Source organism: Phasianus colchicus, unplaced genomic scaffold, assembly GCF_987193195.1.
Source record: "Phasianus colchicus unplaced genomic scaffold, bPhaCol1.hap1.1 HAP1_SCAFFOLD_117, whole genome shotgun sequence".
Classification (NCBI taxonomy): Eukaryota; Metazoa; Chordata; class Aves; order Galliformes; family Phasianidae; genus Phasianus; species Phasianus colchicus.
Window position 1 is genome coordinate 1 of NW_028325287.1, and position 14,932 is coordinate 14,932.

Sequence of the window (14,932 nt, forward strand, 5' to 3'; positions counted from 1 at the left end):
TCTCCTCTGGACCCTCTCCAACAGTTCTCTTTCTTGTACCAGGGGCTCCAGACCTAATAATTGTAACTCTTGAAGCACCCATGAGTTATCTACAATACAACATTGTACCAAATAATACCAATAAGAAAGAAATACACAGTTCAGTCATTATGAGGGCTGGATGCTGTTCTCTGCCTTGAGATGAGACCGAATGTATTGCGCTGGAACCCAGCTAGGGCCTGTGTGTTTCACTGTGGAAACACAAGCATATCCACAACCCAAGTTATCAATGGTAAGGGACCTTCCCAATGCCCTGTGGTCATTTCCAAACATTAACCGTCAGCTGTTCCTTGAGCACTGGGGAGGCCCCAAAATGCTGGTCTACATGAGTTGTATCTAATGATCCTGATTCAAAAAATTCAGCACAAGTTAAGCCTTACATAATCTATTTATATTTCAATGATATATGAAATGAAACTATCACATTCAATGATAGTTTGTCCAGTGGGAGAATGGGGATTGCCTGTAATACGTCTAACCCTCCATTCTTGGAGGAATATTTGAATGGCCATGGATGTATATGCCGGGCCATCATCCATTTTTATAGTATGTGGGATCCCCATAGCAGCGCAGGCAGATAACCAATGTTGACAGGCATCACGACCGCGTTCACCTGTATGCACTGTGGCAAATATGTAAGAAGAAGGAGTATCTGTTGTTACATGTACATATTTAAGATGGCCAAATTCTTCAACATGAGTGACATCTGTCTGCCAGAGTTGAAGAGGTGCTGTGCCGTGGGAATTTGTCACTATTTGAGGCAAAGAGACAATTGCCTGGCAGTCTGGGCACGTTAGAATAATGTTACAGCCTTGATCCTCTGTCAGTTGGAATTGTTTTTGTAAGGCTCTCCTATTCTGATGGATAAATTGATGGGAGAGTCGTGCATGTTGAAATAACTGAGGGATAGGAAATATTACTGTGGCTTGATCAACCTTACAGCTGCCCCCAGTTAATGGACTAGGCAATGTAGTGTGTGATGGAATATGTGTAATAAAATAAGGAAGAGTATGGTGAGAGACATAATGAAAAACTCACCTGAGCTGTGCAAACAAGGCAGGGTTGTCAACTTTCTTAAGAATCACAGAATCGTGGAATCAGCAAGGTTGGAAAAGACGTACAAGATCATCCAGTACAACTGTCCACCTATCACCAATATTTCCCACTACACTATGTCCCTCAACACACTGTCTAAATGTTCCTTGAATGCCTTCAAGGTCGATGAATCCACCACTGCCCTGGGCAGCCCATTGCAGCACATCAGCAAGCGGAGCAGAAGTGTGGCATTCAGCTGCTGCAGGTCTACACGCACGCTGTCCGCAGCGTCAACCCCAACCTGCTGAACTTGGATGAGCCCATCAAGTACAGCGAGATCCTGGAGTGGGTGAGCTCCCTGCAGCCCACCTGTGTGACACAGTGGGGCGGGATGAACTCCATATCAGTCACCGTGCTGCAGGCTGTCATCAAGTACTCACTGGTGGAGAGCACTGCCTTGCTGGGCACCAGCTGCAGCACCTAAGGGCACAGACTCAGATGTGGGAACCATCCGAATCGTTCATTGCAGGTTCTGACATCCCTTATCTACATTCCCATGTTCTCTCTTGTAACTTTCCCACCCACTTTTACGTGTCAACAAAGCATTTCACACAGTCACCCATGGTCTACTCCTTAACCATGCATGCAGGCATTCATCCAATCAAAGTCTTCCTCTAATCACAGTCGTTACTTTGCACGGATCATGTGGCTCGATTGATTCTTGTTTCTGTCTCCTGAAGGAGTCCTTTGTTCTCATCATTTGACCTTCCTGATGTTAATTTTGTTCTGCACCTTCTGCTCTTAAGATTCTATCTTGAATTCCCGCAAAGGCTGATGACCCAAAGTCTCCAATGGCTGCTTCATGGGTGACAGAACACTCTGGGCCCTGCTCTGGAGAGACTCAACTTGGATTAACCACAGGGAACAGGAGAACTTTGAGATATTTGAGGACAGCCTGTGGAATGATGTTAAAGGGAAACGGAAGGGGACTAAAAAAGAGGAATAGGCAGAAGAGGATGTGAAAGGGGCTGCTGTCATGAGACCAGTGGCAGATCACTTGTCTGAGCAAGCCCAGCCTTGGTCACTGCACTCTGTCCGGCCTCCATATTAAATCCTTCCCTCTCTGTCCCTGTTGTGAGAGGTAGGTTGTGTTTTTGCTGTGGAAATTTCCAGTATTTCTGTATGTTGTGTAGGATAAGTTGTTTTTCACCAAGAAAGCTGCTGAACAGAGTAAAGTTGAGACAGAGGCGTTCAGACCAGGGTAGACTTGGCACATTATGTAGGGTAGGGGAGAGCCTAGCACAGGACAGAACACTGTGCTAATTTTTGGAAACATTGCCCTCCTATCACCACAAAGAGTACAGAACAAGCCTGAAAACAGTGGGTTGTTAACAGACATTGTATGGAAAGGCATTGTAGCAACAACATTGGGAAGACTGTGAGCCTGAGACGCTCAACCAGTGAGTTCCGGCAGAGGCATTACCTGCGTCAGACCCAGGGCATATAACAGAATGGATTTCACTGATTAGGTGCTCACTTTCTCCCTTGTCAGTAGGGGGTGTGCACCCGTTATTGCAATAATGAATAAACTACTCTTCACTGCTCCTGTGACAGGACAAGGGGAAATGGCCTCAAGTTGCGCTAGGGCAGGTTTAGGACAGATATCAGGAAAAACGTCTTTACAGAAAGGGCTGTTAAGCACTGCAATAAGGCTCCCTAGGGACGTGGTTGAGTCACCATCCCTGGATGTGTTTAGAATACGTTTGGATGTGGTGCTCAGGGATAATGATTTAGCAGAGAGTTGTTAGGGTTGTATGTTTAGGTTGCGGTCAGACTTGATGATCACTAAAGTCTTTTCCAACCTGAGCATTTCTATGATTATGTGATTCATAAAGATATTTGCCTGATTAGAAATTTTTGATTTTGAACATGTTTCTCACAGTGTGCAATCCCACTCTACCTCATGTCTGTGCGCTGAAAGGAAGGAGAGCCTGTGACAGGTGAGAGCAGTCTGGCGGACACACATGGGTGCTGCTGAAGGCAGCTCCCTGTCCATGCTTGGTTGTGTAGCCAAGTCCAGGGTGTGTTTGGGTGTCTGTCCATACCAACCTGTTTCTTGGGTGGCCAAACTTGGTTTCTAGCAGCCAGGTGGGAAGAATCCTCTGGGAAGAAGCTGTGGAGAGGCCTTTTCTATGAAAAAGTGGTGGCTCTTCTAATGTGCCTTCAACTGCAATCTGTTTACCTCTTCCACAGCCATGGAGTCCCAGGAGAAGAGAGCAGAGGATTTGGAAAAGGCAAATCTTGCTAAACAACTGCTGGCAGAAACATTTCAGAGCGAAGGACTGGATGGAGGATACTGGCTTCCCAAGCTGATGAAGGTATTAGGTGTGAAATCAAAAGAAGCCTTGAAGCATCTGCAATATGAAGATTATCTGAAGCTGGAGAGTGAGGTACGGTACCCCTGGGAGAAAACAGCACTCCGAAAGCTTCTCCAAATTACAGACAACAAAGCAACTGCTGAGGAGCTGCAGAAGCAGCGCCTGGAGATGATGAAGCAGAGGCAAGAAGAAACTAAGCGAGCCATGCAGGAGCTGAAAGATATGCATCAGAGCCACAGCTATAGCAAGGAGATGATAACACAGAAAGAGGAGGCACTATGGCAAGCCATGGACATTCCCAGGGAGTACTGGCCACCACCAGAGAAGGCCTTGGCAGATGTGCTTGCAAGCATCCAGAAGCAACTGGAGCAGCAGGAGATGTCCTTGGGCAGGAGTGAGAATGTCTCTGATGAGGAGGTCCTGAGACGGGCATCAGGAGGCCTGGCTCTGCAGGGCGTTTACCGAACCAACAGCCTGGCAGATGTGCTGACAAAGCGAGAGCAGCTCATCAGAGTCCCCACGGGTTTCAAGCTTGCTGGCCCGGAGCAAGGGTCTCTGCTTGAGAGGAAGGAGTTCTCCTCCTCTGCAGCAGAAGCCAATTTCACCAAGTCCATGGAGCAGCTGGGCTTCAGCCTAAGCGTTTCTGCCAAAGCCGGATTCTGGGGCATCAGTGTTGAAGAAGGTGAAGATTACAGCAGCTCCTCACGCAAGGAAGACACTCACCACTCACATTCAGAGCAGACATACATTTGTACCACCAAGTACCAGTACACCCCTCTGGCCTCCTGCTACTTCCAAAAGGACCAGCTTCGCCTCTCAGATGGGGCCCTGAGGGAGCTGCAACACATCGAGGAGCTTCTGAGCATCACCCAGGAGGCAGACAGGCTCAACATGCTGAAGAGCAGGTGTGCCAGCTTCTTCAGCAGGTTTGGGTCCCACCTCAACCAGGGACCCCTCCACTTCGGGGGCATATTCTGGTGGAAAGCATCTTCCGAAGGATTCAGGGAAGAGCAAAGGGAAGAGATGAAGCAACAAGCATCTGAAGCACTGAACTGCTTTGTCAGGGCAAGCTTCAGCAGCTTTGCTGTCAGTGTGGGAATGAATGTTGACGTTTCAAAGTCCAGCTCACAAGCATCACTTGGGAGAAGCGATAGAGGCAGCAGCCACACAGCGATTCAGCTCTCCGTGACCAACACAGGAGGTCCATCAGAGACAGATTGCCTTGCCCAGTGGAAGTGTGGGCTTGTGGCCAGTAACACAACCTGGTGTGTTATCGACAGGGGCTTTCAGCTGATCCCAGTGTGGGACATAATCCTGTCCAACCACAGCGGTGATTTTAAATCCACCTATCAGATGAGCAGCAGCCTCAGGGCTGCATATGAAGCACTCACAAATCACAGTGTTGGCACAGTGTTTGGAGAGGAACTGGCCAGTGCCGTGGAAGAGGCCAGAGTTTTCCTGGAGCACGTGAAGACCTGGGAGGTCACTGGGGATGAAAGGAAACTGCTCACGTTGACAGATTTCAAACAGGCTCTGTATGAAAAAACAAAAAATCTCAGTGTCTGGATCAATGTATGCCTGTCACATAAGGCATTGCAGGAGTTCCTGGTGAATACCGTTCTGTTTTGCCAAAAATCGCCTCCAGAAAACATCACCTACATCAAATCTCTGATGCAGTGCCTGCTGCATCCTCACATCTATTCTGTTAAGGACTTCCCTAAGGCTTCCTTCATTATGCAATGGATTTTCAACACTGGGCACACGTTTACCAAAACTCCCAATATTTCTGAGATTCAGGATCTCATCAAGACACTGCAGCGAATGAAGGAGCACATTCAGGAAGTCACCTACTCCCCAGCCACCTCTGTATCTGCCATTCATGAAGCAAAGATCAAAGCCACCCTGACTGTAAGCCTGGCTGTTTATTCTTTGCTCCAGTATCTGCAGGAAAAGGCAGAGAGAGACACAGAACTCTTAGTGCTCTTAGTTACAACCACAATAGGATACCAAGTAGAAAGCAGCACTTTTCAGTACCTCCTTGGTTGTCCAGAAATTCACTTCATGGCCAAGGAAATGCAAACAGCATATGATGAGTATCAGAGCCTGAAGGAGCAGGATGTTTACAGAGCCCAGGCCTTCCTGCTCTTCACAGGCCTCACCATAACATCTGAAAGCAGTGAGGTGTCCCCTGAGCAGAAGACTGACCGCTTAGTGTTCATGGAAGAGAAGATGAAGAACTCATGGTGTGCACAGATAGAAGATCTCCTCAAGAGACAGAATGCCTTCAGAGACTGGGAGGGGCTGGAAAGAGACTTGCAGTCCTACATCAGTGGGCAATTGGAGGACACCTCTGTTGATCTGAAGAAACACAGCATAATCAAAGACATGGAAGAGACTTTGCAAGGAATACCGCCTTGCAGTCCATGCAAACTCCAGTCAGATGACAGCCAATCCAAAACTAATCAAGCCAGTGCAAACCCAGAGTTCCTCAACTTACTTAAGCGCCTTGGGCTGGAAAGATACTATCCAAGAAAAATGGGGTCGGAAGACTTCCACATCATACACAAGACATCTGTACGTGACAGCCAGCCCAGCAAGGAGAGTGAACTCCCATTTTACTTCCTTCAAAAGCTATTGTGTGTGGACTACAGTGTGAGGTACCTGACTTGCAAGGATGAGAGTAAGACAGAAGTCACTCCTGCACCCAAAGCCACAGAGGAAGAGCCCTCTGATTCCTTTGATGACTTTTTCAGTGATTTGGATGAAGGAGCCCCTGAATCTGCAACCAGGGAGAGCCATGTGCACCCTATGGACCTCCAGATGGCCATTTTTCATTGTGCCAATGATTTCATGAGGCAGTACATTGCATCAAAGCTTGCCTTCTGCCAGTTTGCACTCCCCCTCCTGGTACCCAACCCATGCACTTCAGAGATTGAGTTCCCTCTCTGGTCCCTCAGCCAAATCAAAAAGAGCTGGAAAGGAACAGCAAAATCAGGAGAGCAGACGAAAAGTAGCAGCTACACAAACAAACTTATTTATCAAGCAGAGACACCCATTGTGTCCTTCATACGCATCGGCAGCTCTCCTTCCTCTTCCAAGTCTCAGATCCTGAACGCTCTGCTGAGCAAACAAAAACACGACACGTTTTTCCATCGGCATTGCAAAGGCAGCACCAAAGACTGTTTGCTGATGAAAGGTGTGGTGGAGATCTCCTGGTATTGTCCCCGTGGTAGCAACGATGACAGTTTTGACAGTTGTGTTGCTTTCTGTAACCTGCACGGAGATGCCAGGGATCACGAGCCACAGCTGAGCTTCTTGCAGGAGATCTCTGCTGTGAACGTGGTTCTCGTTTCTGAGTCTGATCAGGGTGATAGGAAAGGCAGGAGAATTTTACAGGACCTGTGGCAGTCTCAGAGGCCCTTGGTTTGTCTTTTCACTGAGAAAGAGAACATTGCAGCTGGCCGATCTAGCCAGAACATAAGAATAGGTATCAAGAACAGGAATGAAGCAGAATTAATCGGTGAGCTGACAAAAAGAATCCGAGATCTCCTGGAGGGCTCAAGCACACTCTCTAGCCTCGATATGTGTCTGGGCACAGCTCGCCAGCATGGCTTCATAGTTGATGAAGATGCAGAAGCATGTGTGATAGCCAAAGAAAAGGCAAACGAGCTGGTGAAGCTGCTGAAGGGAGAGCAGCTGTCTGAGATCAAATCAAAGCTACTGCCTCTTCAAGGAAAACTGTGGTACAATTGGTGTAAAAAGGACAGAGAACTCACTCGCTTACAGGAGAAGAGGAACAAGAGCATAGAACATCATCGGAGCCAAATTGAATGTGACAAAGTTGCAATAAGAAGAAAGCAACTAGACAAAGCATTTCCCCTCAATCAGCTGATGGAATCATTCCTTGGCTTTCTCCAGTCACAGCCAGTCAACACCAAGAAATATTTCCTGCAGTGGATGAAGATATTCATGGATGACCTGTCCTCCGATCGCCTTGATGAACTGAAGAGAGACTATCATCAGTTATGGTCTCAAATCCTGGCAATAAAGAAAAGCAATGAAGAAAACAACCCCAAAACTGTAATGACGAAAAGGTTAGAGTCCCTTTCCAATGAAATCAGTGATTCATCCGTTGGCCTTGAGCATATTTTGAGAGAGGTAGGGCAGATTTATGAAGCTCTTGAATCAACCGATACCAAACATGTTTGTTTTCTCAAACTACCTGAAATTGCAGCTGATCTGATGGTTTCAGGATATCCCATTGAGCTGATGGATGGCGATGTTTCTTACGTACCCTTACAATGGGTTGCAGCAATCTTTGACAGGTTAATTGAGAGGTTAGGTGACAAGCGAGTCTTTGTCCTCTCCGTGCTTGGTATCCAGAGCACAGGGAAGTCAACCCTACTGAACGCCATGTTCGGTCTCCAGTTCAATGTCAGTGCCGGCAGATGCACCCGGGGAGCTTTTATGCAGCTCATTAAAGTGGACGAGAAACTACAGCAGGATGTGAACTTTGATTACATGCTGGTTGTGGACACGGAAGGACTTCGTGCCATAGAGATGGCCAATAAGCACTCACTGAATCATGACAACGAGCTGGCCACCTTTGTCATTGGCATTGGCAACATGACTCTAATCAACATCTTTGGAGAGAACCCTTCCGAAATGCAAGACATCCTTCAGATTGCAGTGCAGGCTTTTCTGAGGATGAAGCAAGTCAAGCTTTCCCCAGGCTGCCTGTTTGTGCATCAAAATGTGGGCGCAATAACAGCAAAGGAACAGAACATGGAAGGACAAAGGCGTCTGCAGCAGAAACTGGATGAAATGACAGTGACAGCAGCCCAGCAGGAATTCTGTGACATCACCTGCTTCAGTGATGTCATCCGCTTTGACGTGAACACCCACATTCATTACTTTGCTCACCTGTGGGAGGGTAACCCGCCAATGGCACCACCCAACCCCACCTACAGCCAGAACGTCCAGCAATTAAAGAGCAAAATTCTCCAAGACGCCAAGAAGGAATCTCCGGGCAGTGTTCTGAGGCTCTCCAGCTTGAAAGTTCGTATTAGTGACCTGTGGAACGCCTTGCGGAATGAAAACTTCATTTTCAGCTTCAAGAACTCATTGGAGATTGCTGCGTACAAGAAACTGGAAACCTCCTTTAGTCAGTGGACCTGGAAACTGAGAAGGCACGTCTTAGACTTGCAAATGCAACTGGACAATAAGATTCGGAATGGAGAGCTGGAGAAAGTCACCATGAAAGAGCTTGAAAATCTGGTGCAAGAAACAAGTGATGCCATCACCAAAGACGTGGAGAAGTTCTTCAGTGAAGACAGAGACTGTGAAATACTGATTCAGTGGAAAAGTAGGACGGAACTGAATCTGAAAGAGCTAAAAACGTCCCTTCTTGATGAAACCAAGAGGAAGTGTGATAAGCTTCTAGAACTAAAGAAGAGCCAGAGTAGATTGGATGAGAGGAAATCTGAATATGAAAATGAGCTCCTGAAAAAGAGCAGGGAGCTGGCTCTGTCTGTAGTAGGCCAGAAATTAAGTGAACGAGAATTGAGGAGGAACTTTGATTCCCTCTGGATGACCTGGGTTACTGAAGTGTCTTCTAATGCTCCCACTCTGGAAGAGGTGGACATCGATGTGGAAATAGAAAATGTCCTTCTCAAACACTTTAAGGAGGGTTCAAATATAGCTGATCGAATCTTGAAATCTTCCAAGCAGACCACCTTTTCACTTGATATGAAGAAACACATATCCCAGAAAAAGGTTTTGGACAAATTTATGTCTTATTTTCGTGAGTCTGATTTGAGCACCTTACAGCACGTTACAGACCGCATCATAAGGCGTGTGAAGGAAAACATTGACCAGAAGGAAAAGGACAAAATGGATTACAGTCACACTTTTATTCATGAAATACTAAATGAAGTGCAGGAAGGTGTGAAAACTGTCCCTAGCTCGGAAAAATGTCATTTTACAAAAGATTACGAGATAGATCTTTCAGTGTATCTGTGCACAATGGCAGCAGCCAGGTTTAAAGACATGCACGCAGCCTTCAGGAAAGCAAATGACCCAGTCATCTACCTGGAGAGCAAGAGAGAAGATTTCTTCAAATGTTTCCAGATTTCTTGCCAAGGTGCCACTTCTATCACAACATTTGCTGATTTCCTGTGCAGCAAGATCGACCCAGGTCTTCGCCTGGCCATCTATGACAAGACAGCTCTTGTCATAGCTGAACAAATGAGGAGTGAAATACGAGACTTCAATGGCAGTAGAGCCAATCTGGAAGTTTGCATACTGAAATACCTGGCACAAGAAGAAAATTTTGAAAAATTCAAGCTGTATCTTAGTTCCCCATCAGACTTTTTGGAGAATTACATTCAGACACATGTGAAGACATACTGTTTAGATAAGAACAGTCGACTGGTGATGTTTTTAAATGAAACTCTTACCCAGTACTATGAAAAAATTCAGAAAGCTGTATTTACATCAACCACAGTTGTTAAAGACAGAAGAGACAGCAATAAGATAATCTCTCTTTGGCTGGATGAATTCTGCAGAGAACTTGGAGGGGACCTAAGATTGCCCAGGAGTGACCTGGTTGGCATTGAACATCTGGAGATAACAGACATAGAGTTCCTGAATAACGCCATGACGGAGGCACTTTCTCCCCTGAGGGATCGTCTCAAGGAAGAGTTTGCTCGTGCTGATTTGAGCTCATTTGAAAAGCAGCCTCACACAATACTGCTGGAACACTTTCCAGGCTGCAAGGAGCAGTGTCCATTTTGTGGGGCAGTTTGCACAAACACTATCCCAAACCATGATGGAGACCACCAACTTGTCTTCCATCGTCCAGAAGTTTTGGGCGGATACAAATGGCATGAAACAGACAACCTTGTCATTGATATTTGCTCTAGCAGTGTTGTCAGCGACTGTAGCTTCAGGATTGGTGAAGACACATGGATCCCATACAAGAAATACCGAGATGCAGGACATCCTTATTCCACTTGGAACATTCTTCCTGATACATCCATGCAAAAATACTGGAAATGGTTTGTGTGTCATTTCAGGGCACAGCTAGAAGAATTCTACAATGGTAAATTTCATGGCAAAGGAGAAATCCCTCCTTCATGGCACACAATTACAAAGCAGGAAGCACTTGACGAACTGAGGTAGGCTAAGTTGACACGAAGGAAAATCTGCAACTGCTTTGCATTTCAGAAGGACATGACTTAAGGCTCTCCACAAAATACTGTTGTAACAATTATGGCCTTCAACAATTTCAAAAGAACTGCATCTAACTTCTTGTAGGGCTGGACAAAATGAGGTGTGCTATTCCTGCCACTCCTCAGAAATGGACCTGCTTCATGATGAAGTCAAACTCCTCTTCCTTTCTTGCCATAAACACTTGCATCAGCTTTGTCTTAGAGCAAAAAAAGATCACATTTCTGCAGCAACCATTCATACAGATAAAGTTAAAGACTAAGGCAGCATTGGAAAGTACCAAATTATCTGCTGCTATGTGAAAATAAATGACTCGGGCAAAAGAATAGTTTCCCTGCAGGAAACCTTGTCACACATAAAGAAAGGACAGTGATGTCTGAGAGCAGGTAAACATTTGTGGGGAGCTAAAAACCCCTTCTTGCTGAACTTAGTACTCAGCTCAGTTATAGTGATTTAATTGCATGTTCATAAGGTATCCTTCCTATGTTAAGATGTGCTCACAGTCCCATGAGCTCCTGCTAAGATCTCCTGGTGTACTCCCCTTCATCTTGCAGCCAATCCAACTACATCTAGCATGTGCTTAGATTCTGAGCAAAAGCCCCTTGTATAACCAACATAGAGAATTAGTTATCTCTGCAGCTTTCTCAGTAGATATCAGCAGTGTGTGATGTCAGCATTTGTGTTGTGAAGGCAGGTGGGAACTGGGTGCTGGTCTGGAGAACATCTCACCAGCTCTGCCTGTACCAGCACAGCAGACAGTGGGGTTTGCTGCACAATTCCTGCAGTACAGTTGATTCTCCTGGAAAGTTTGTGATTTGTTATAGTCTCTTGCAGGCTTTGCTAATAAACTGGTAGAGTTGGACTGGACTGGTCTCTGCGTGCTTTCTTTCCACTTAAGCCACAATTATTGTAGAATCCTCCCATGGTTAGAGTAGGAAGGGACCTTAAAGCCCACCCAGTCCTAATCCCTGCTATGGGCTGGAACACCTCCCATCAAATCAAGCTGAACAAAGCCCCATCCAGCCCGTTGTTGAGCACTTCCAGGGATGAGGCATTCATAGCTTCTGTCAGCAGCCTGTGCCAGGGCCTCAGCACCCTCTGACTAAACAATTTCTTGGTAATTTCTAAATCTAAATCTCAATCTCCCCTCATTGTTTAAAACCATTCCATACTATAGTGCCTGACAAATCGTCCTTCCGTGCTTCCATATAGGCAACCTTAGGTACTGGAAGGCCACAAAGAAGTCTCCCTGAAGCATTCTCTTTTCTGAACCAAACAAGGCCAACTTTCAACCTATCTTCATAGGAGAGGTGCTCCAGCCTTCCGAGCAACCTTGTGGCCCTCATCACCAAGGAACTGTGGGACTCCACCCAGACAGCATTCCCCTTCTTTGTAGTCAAACTTTCTGTGCCCACTGCCACAAAATCTATATGCACGGTCCTCCTACCCTGAAACCCTCATTTCTTTCTTTATTGCAACTGTGGGGCACAGAGTCTCTACCTGGACTTCTGCAAGGCCTTTGACATGGTCCCACACCACATCCTTATCTCTAAATTGGAGAGAGACGAATTTGAGGGGTGGACTATTTAGTGCGTAAGGAACTGGTCAGAAGAGGCTGTACGTCCAGGTGGAGGCCGGTGATGAGCAATGAGAGGTTGGTCTTGGAACCAGTACTCTCTAACACCTTCATCAGTGACATAGATGATGGGATGGAGTGCACCTTCAACAAGTTTGCTGATGACACCAAGCTGAGCGGTGCAGTTGATACTGCAGAAGGAAGGGATGCCATCCAGAGGGACCTTAACAAACTCAAAAGTTGGGCCCTTGTGAACCTGATGAGGTTCTGCAAAGCAAAGTGCACTTGGGTCAAGGGAATCCCAGATGTGTATACTGAGAGAAGAACTCCTTTAGAGCGGCCCTGCTGAGAAGGACTTAGGGGTCCTGGTTGATCAAAAACTGAACACAAGCCAGCAGTGTGCGCTTGCAGCCCTAAAGGCCAATGTTATCCTGGGCTCCATCACAAGATGAGCTGCCAGCAGGATGAGGGATTGTCCCTTTCTGCTTTACCCTTGTGAGGCCCCATATGGAATATTTCATCCAGGTGTGGGGCTTCTCCATGGCGGAGAAGAGGGGAGAATCACCTCCATCGCCCTTCTGTCCACGCTCTGTGCAATGCATCCCTGGGTACCATTGGCTTTCTTGGCCACAAGGGCACACTGCTGGCTCATGGTTAACCTTTGGTCAATTACTGCTCAACTGCTGGTCAACCACTGTTCAACCAGCATCCCCAGGTTCTTCTCTGCAGAGCTCCTCTCCAGCAGCTCAGCCCTTAACCTCTGGCATGCAGTTATTCCTCCCCTGCTGTAGGACTCCACACTTGCCCTTGTTGAGTATCATCAGGCTCCTCTCCACCCAACTCTCAGCCTGTCCAGATCTCTCTGAATGACAGCACAGCCATCCCACCCAAGTCAGCCTTGAGTCTAGACTGCTCTGCCTCCTTTCCCTTGGCAAACAGGGGGAAAAAATGGGAAAATAAGTTGGGGAAAAGAGGGAAAAATAAGGGATAGCACTATACATGGAGCCCAGGAGGTGGCATATCACTCAGGCACAACCATTCAGCAGTTTCACAGACCCAGTCATGTTTATTGAGGCCCACAATTGTGCCCCATGCCCTACTCATTCTGCCAACCCCAGGTGATGTACAATACTCAACTAAGGCAGGTCCCATGATGTGGGTTGCTGCACCCTGGGCTTGCAGCACGATCTGGTGGAAGGGGACAGTCCCACTGCACTACTGTCACCAGGCTTCCCCCTGCAGGATGTAGGAGCACCCACTGGCGTCACCCAGCAGCCACTTTCCCCATGTGCATCCCTACATCACCAGCTGCGTTTGGGATATTTGGGGGACACTGTGGCCTCAGGACTCCCCCCAGCACTGCTGCCACGTCATGTGCTTAATTCCATCACATGGCATCACCTCCCTGCCCACAGCCTTCACCCTGGGGATGGAGGTGACGTTGGTCCAGCTGTGGGGACATCACCATGGTGCTGTGGATGCTGCTCCCCCCCGACGATGCACAGCAGCTCCTCCAGCTCCTGCTGCAGACGCAGGCCTAACAGCTCCTGCAACAGCTTCCATTTTGTGGGGCAGTTTGCACAAACACTATGCCAAACCATGATGGAGACCACCAACTTGTCTTCCATCGTCCTCAATTTTTGGGCAGATACAAATGGGATAAAACAGACAACCTTGTCATTGATATTTGTTCCAGCCTTGTTGCCAGTGACTGTAGCTTCAGGATTGGTGAAGGCAAGTGGATCCCGAACAAGAAGTACCGAGATGCCGAACACCCATTTTGTACTTGGAACATTCATCCTGACACATCCATGCAAAAATACTGGAAATGGTTTGTGTCTCATTTCAGAGCACAGCTAGAAGAACTCAACAATGGTAAATTTTGTGGCAGAGGGGAAATCCCTGCTTCGTGGCACACAATTACAAAGCAGGAAGCGCTTGACAAACTGAGGTAGGCTTAGTTGACACAAAGGAAAATCTGCAACTGCACTGCATGTTAGAAGACCATGTGTCATGGTTTTGGTTTTTGCTTATTCGACTTTCAGTATTCAACATCAAAACATCGTGTACTGGAAGTGTTAATATTCTAACTCCACGTACCTATCCCTATACATTGCGGAAGTCACGGGATCTGACCCTTCCGGGGGGGGCGGTCTCTTACTGCCTGGCAGTGGGTGCTGGAGGGTGCTTTCCTAGCCGTTCCAAGCTTTTTCAGGTTTGACTCGGTCTCGGGAACTCTCTCTCATATCTTATTTCATTCATTAGTCTCAATTTCAATTAGATTGTATTATATTGTATTATTTTGTATTCCGATATCATAGTTAGTAAAATAAGTTTACCTCCATAGATTGTTGCCGCTGTTTCTTTCCTTTTCCCCCTTCCTTCCCATTTTGTGGGCCCAGGTGGGGGGTGGGGAGGGCAGGGGCATACTGCCCCCTGTCACGGGCATAAACTGATCCAGTTAATTCCGTGACAGATTTTGGTGGAGAATGCGGGCATAGCTGCCTTTTGTTTTTGGTTTTTGCTTTTTGGCTCTTAGAACGAATCTCGCTCTCTGCTCTTAGAGAGCTTCGTTAGGGAGCATTATCAGTAGTTCAGGTTTTGTGCTGGGAAACTTGACCTTGAAAGGCCAGGCGTACTGCCAGTATTCTGGGATATTTGTAAACTTTGAGCA

At 46.9% G+C, this 14,932-nt stretch overlaps 1 protein-coding gene across 4 annotated transcripts; it reads left to right on the forward strand.

Moving 5' to 3' along the window:
* The first annotated feature begins 24 nt into the window (after positions 1-24).
* On the forward strand, positions 25-11,549 carry LOC116230690 (interferon-induced very large GTPase 1-like). 4 transcript variants are annotated; one of them, XM_090133786.1, is made up of 3 exons: positions 25-2,215; positions 3,017-3,074; positions 3,328-11,549. In XM_090133786.1, exon 3 carries the CDS (start codon positions 3,330-3,332, stop codon positions 10,632-10,634), a length of 7,305 nt encoding a protein of 2,434 aa, XP_089989912.1. In that variant the 5' UTR covers positions 25-2,215; positions 3,017-3,074; positions 3,328-3,329; the 3' UTR covers positions 10,635-11,549. The 4 variants fall into 4 exon arrangements, with proteins under 4 accessions (XP_089989912.1, XP_089989915.1, XP_089989913.1 ...); XM_090133789.1 differs by having other exon boundaries at positions 25-1,603; XM_090133787.1 differs by having other exon boundaries at positions 25-3,074.
* Positions 11,550-14,932: the final 3,383 nt, after the last annotated feature.

What these genes read in the sequence shown, in the direction of transcription:
- LOC116230690 (XM_090133787.1), top strand. Translation starts at nt 3,330, where the DNA reads ATGGAGTCCCAGGAGAAGAGAGCAGAGGATTTGGAAAAGGCAAATCTT.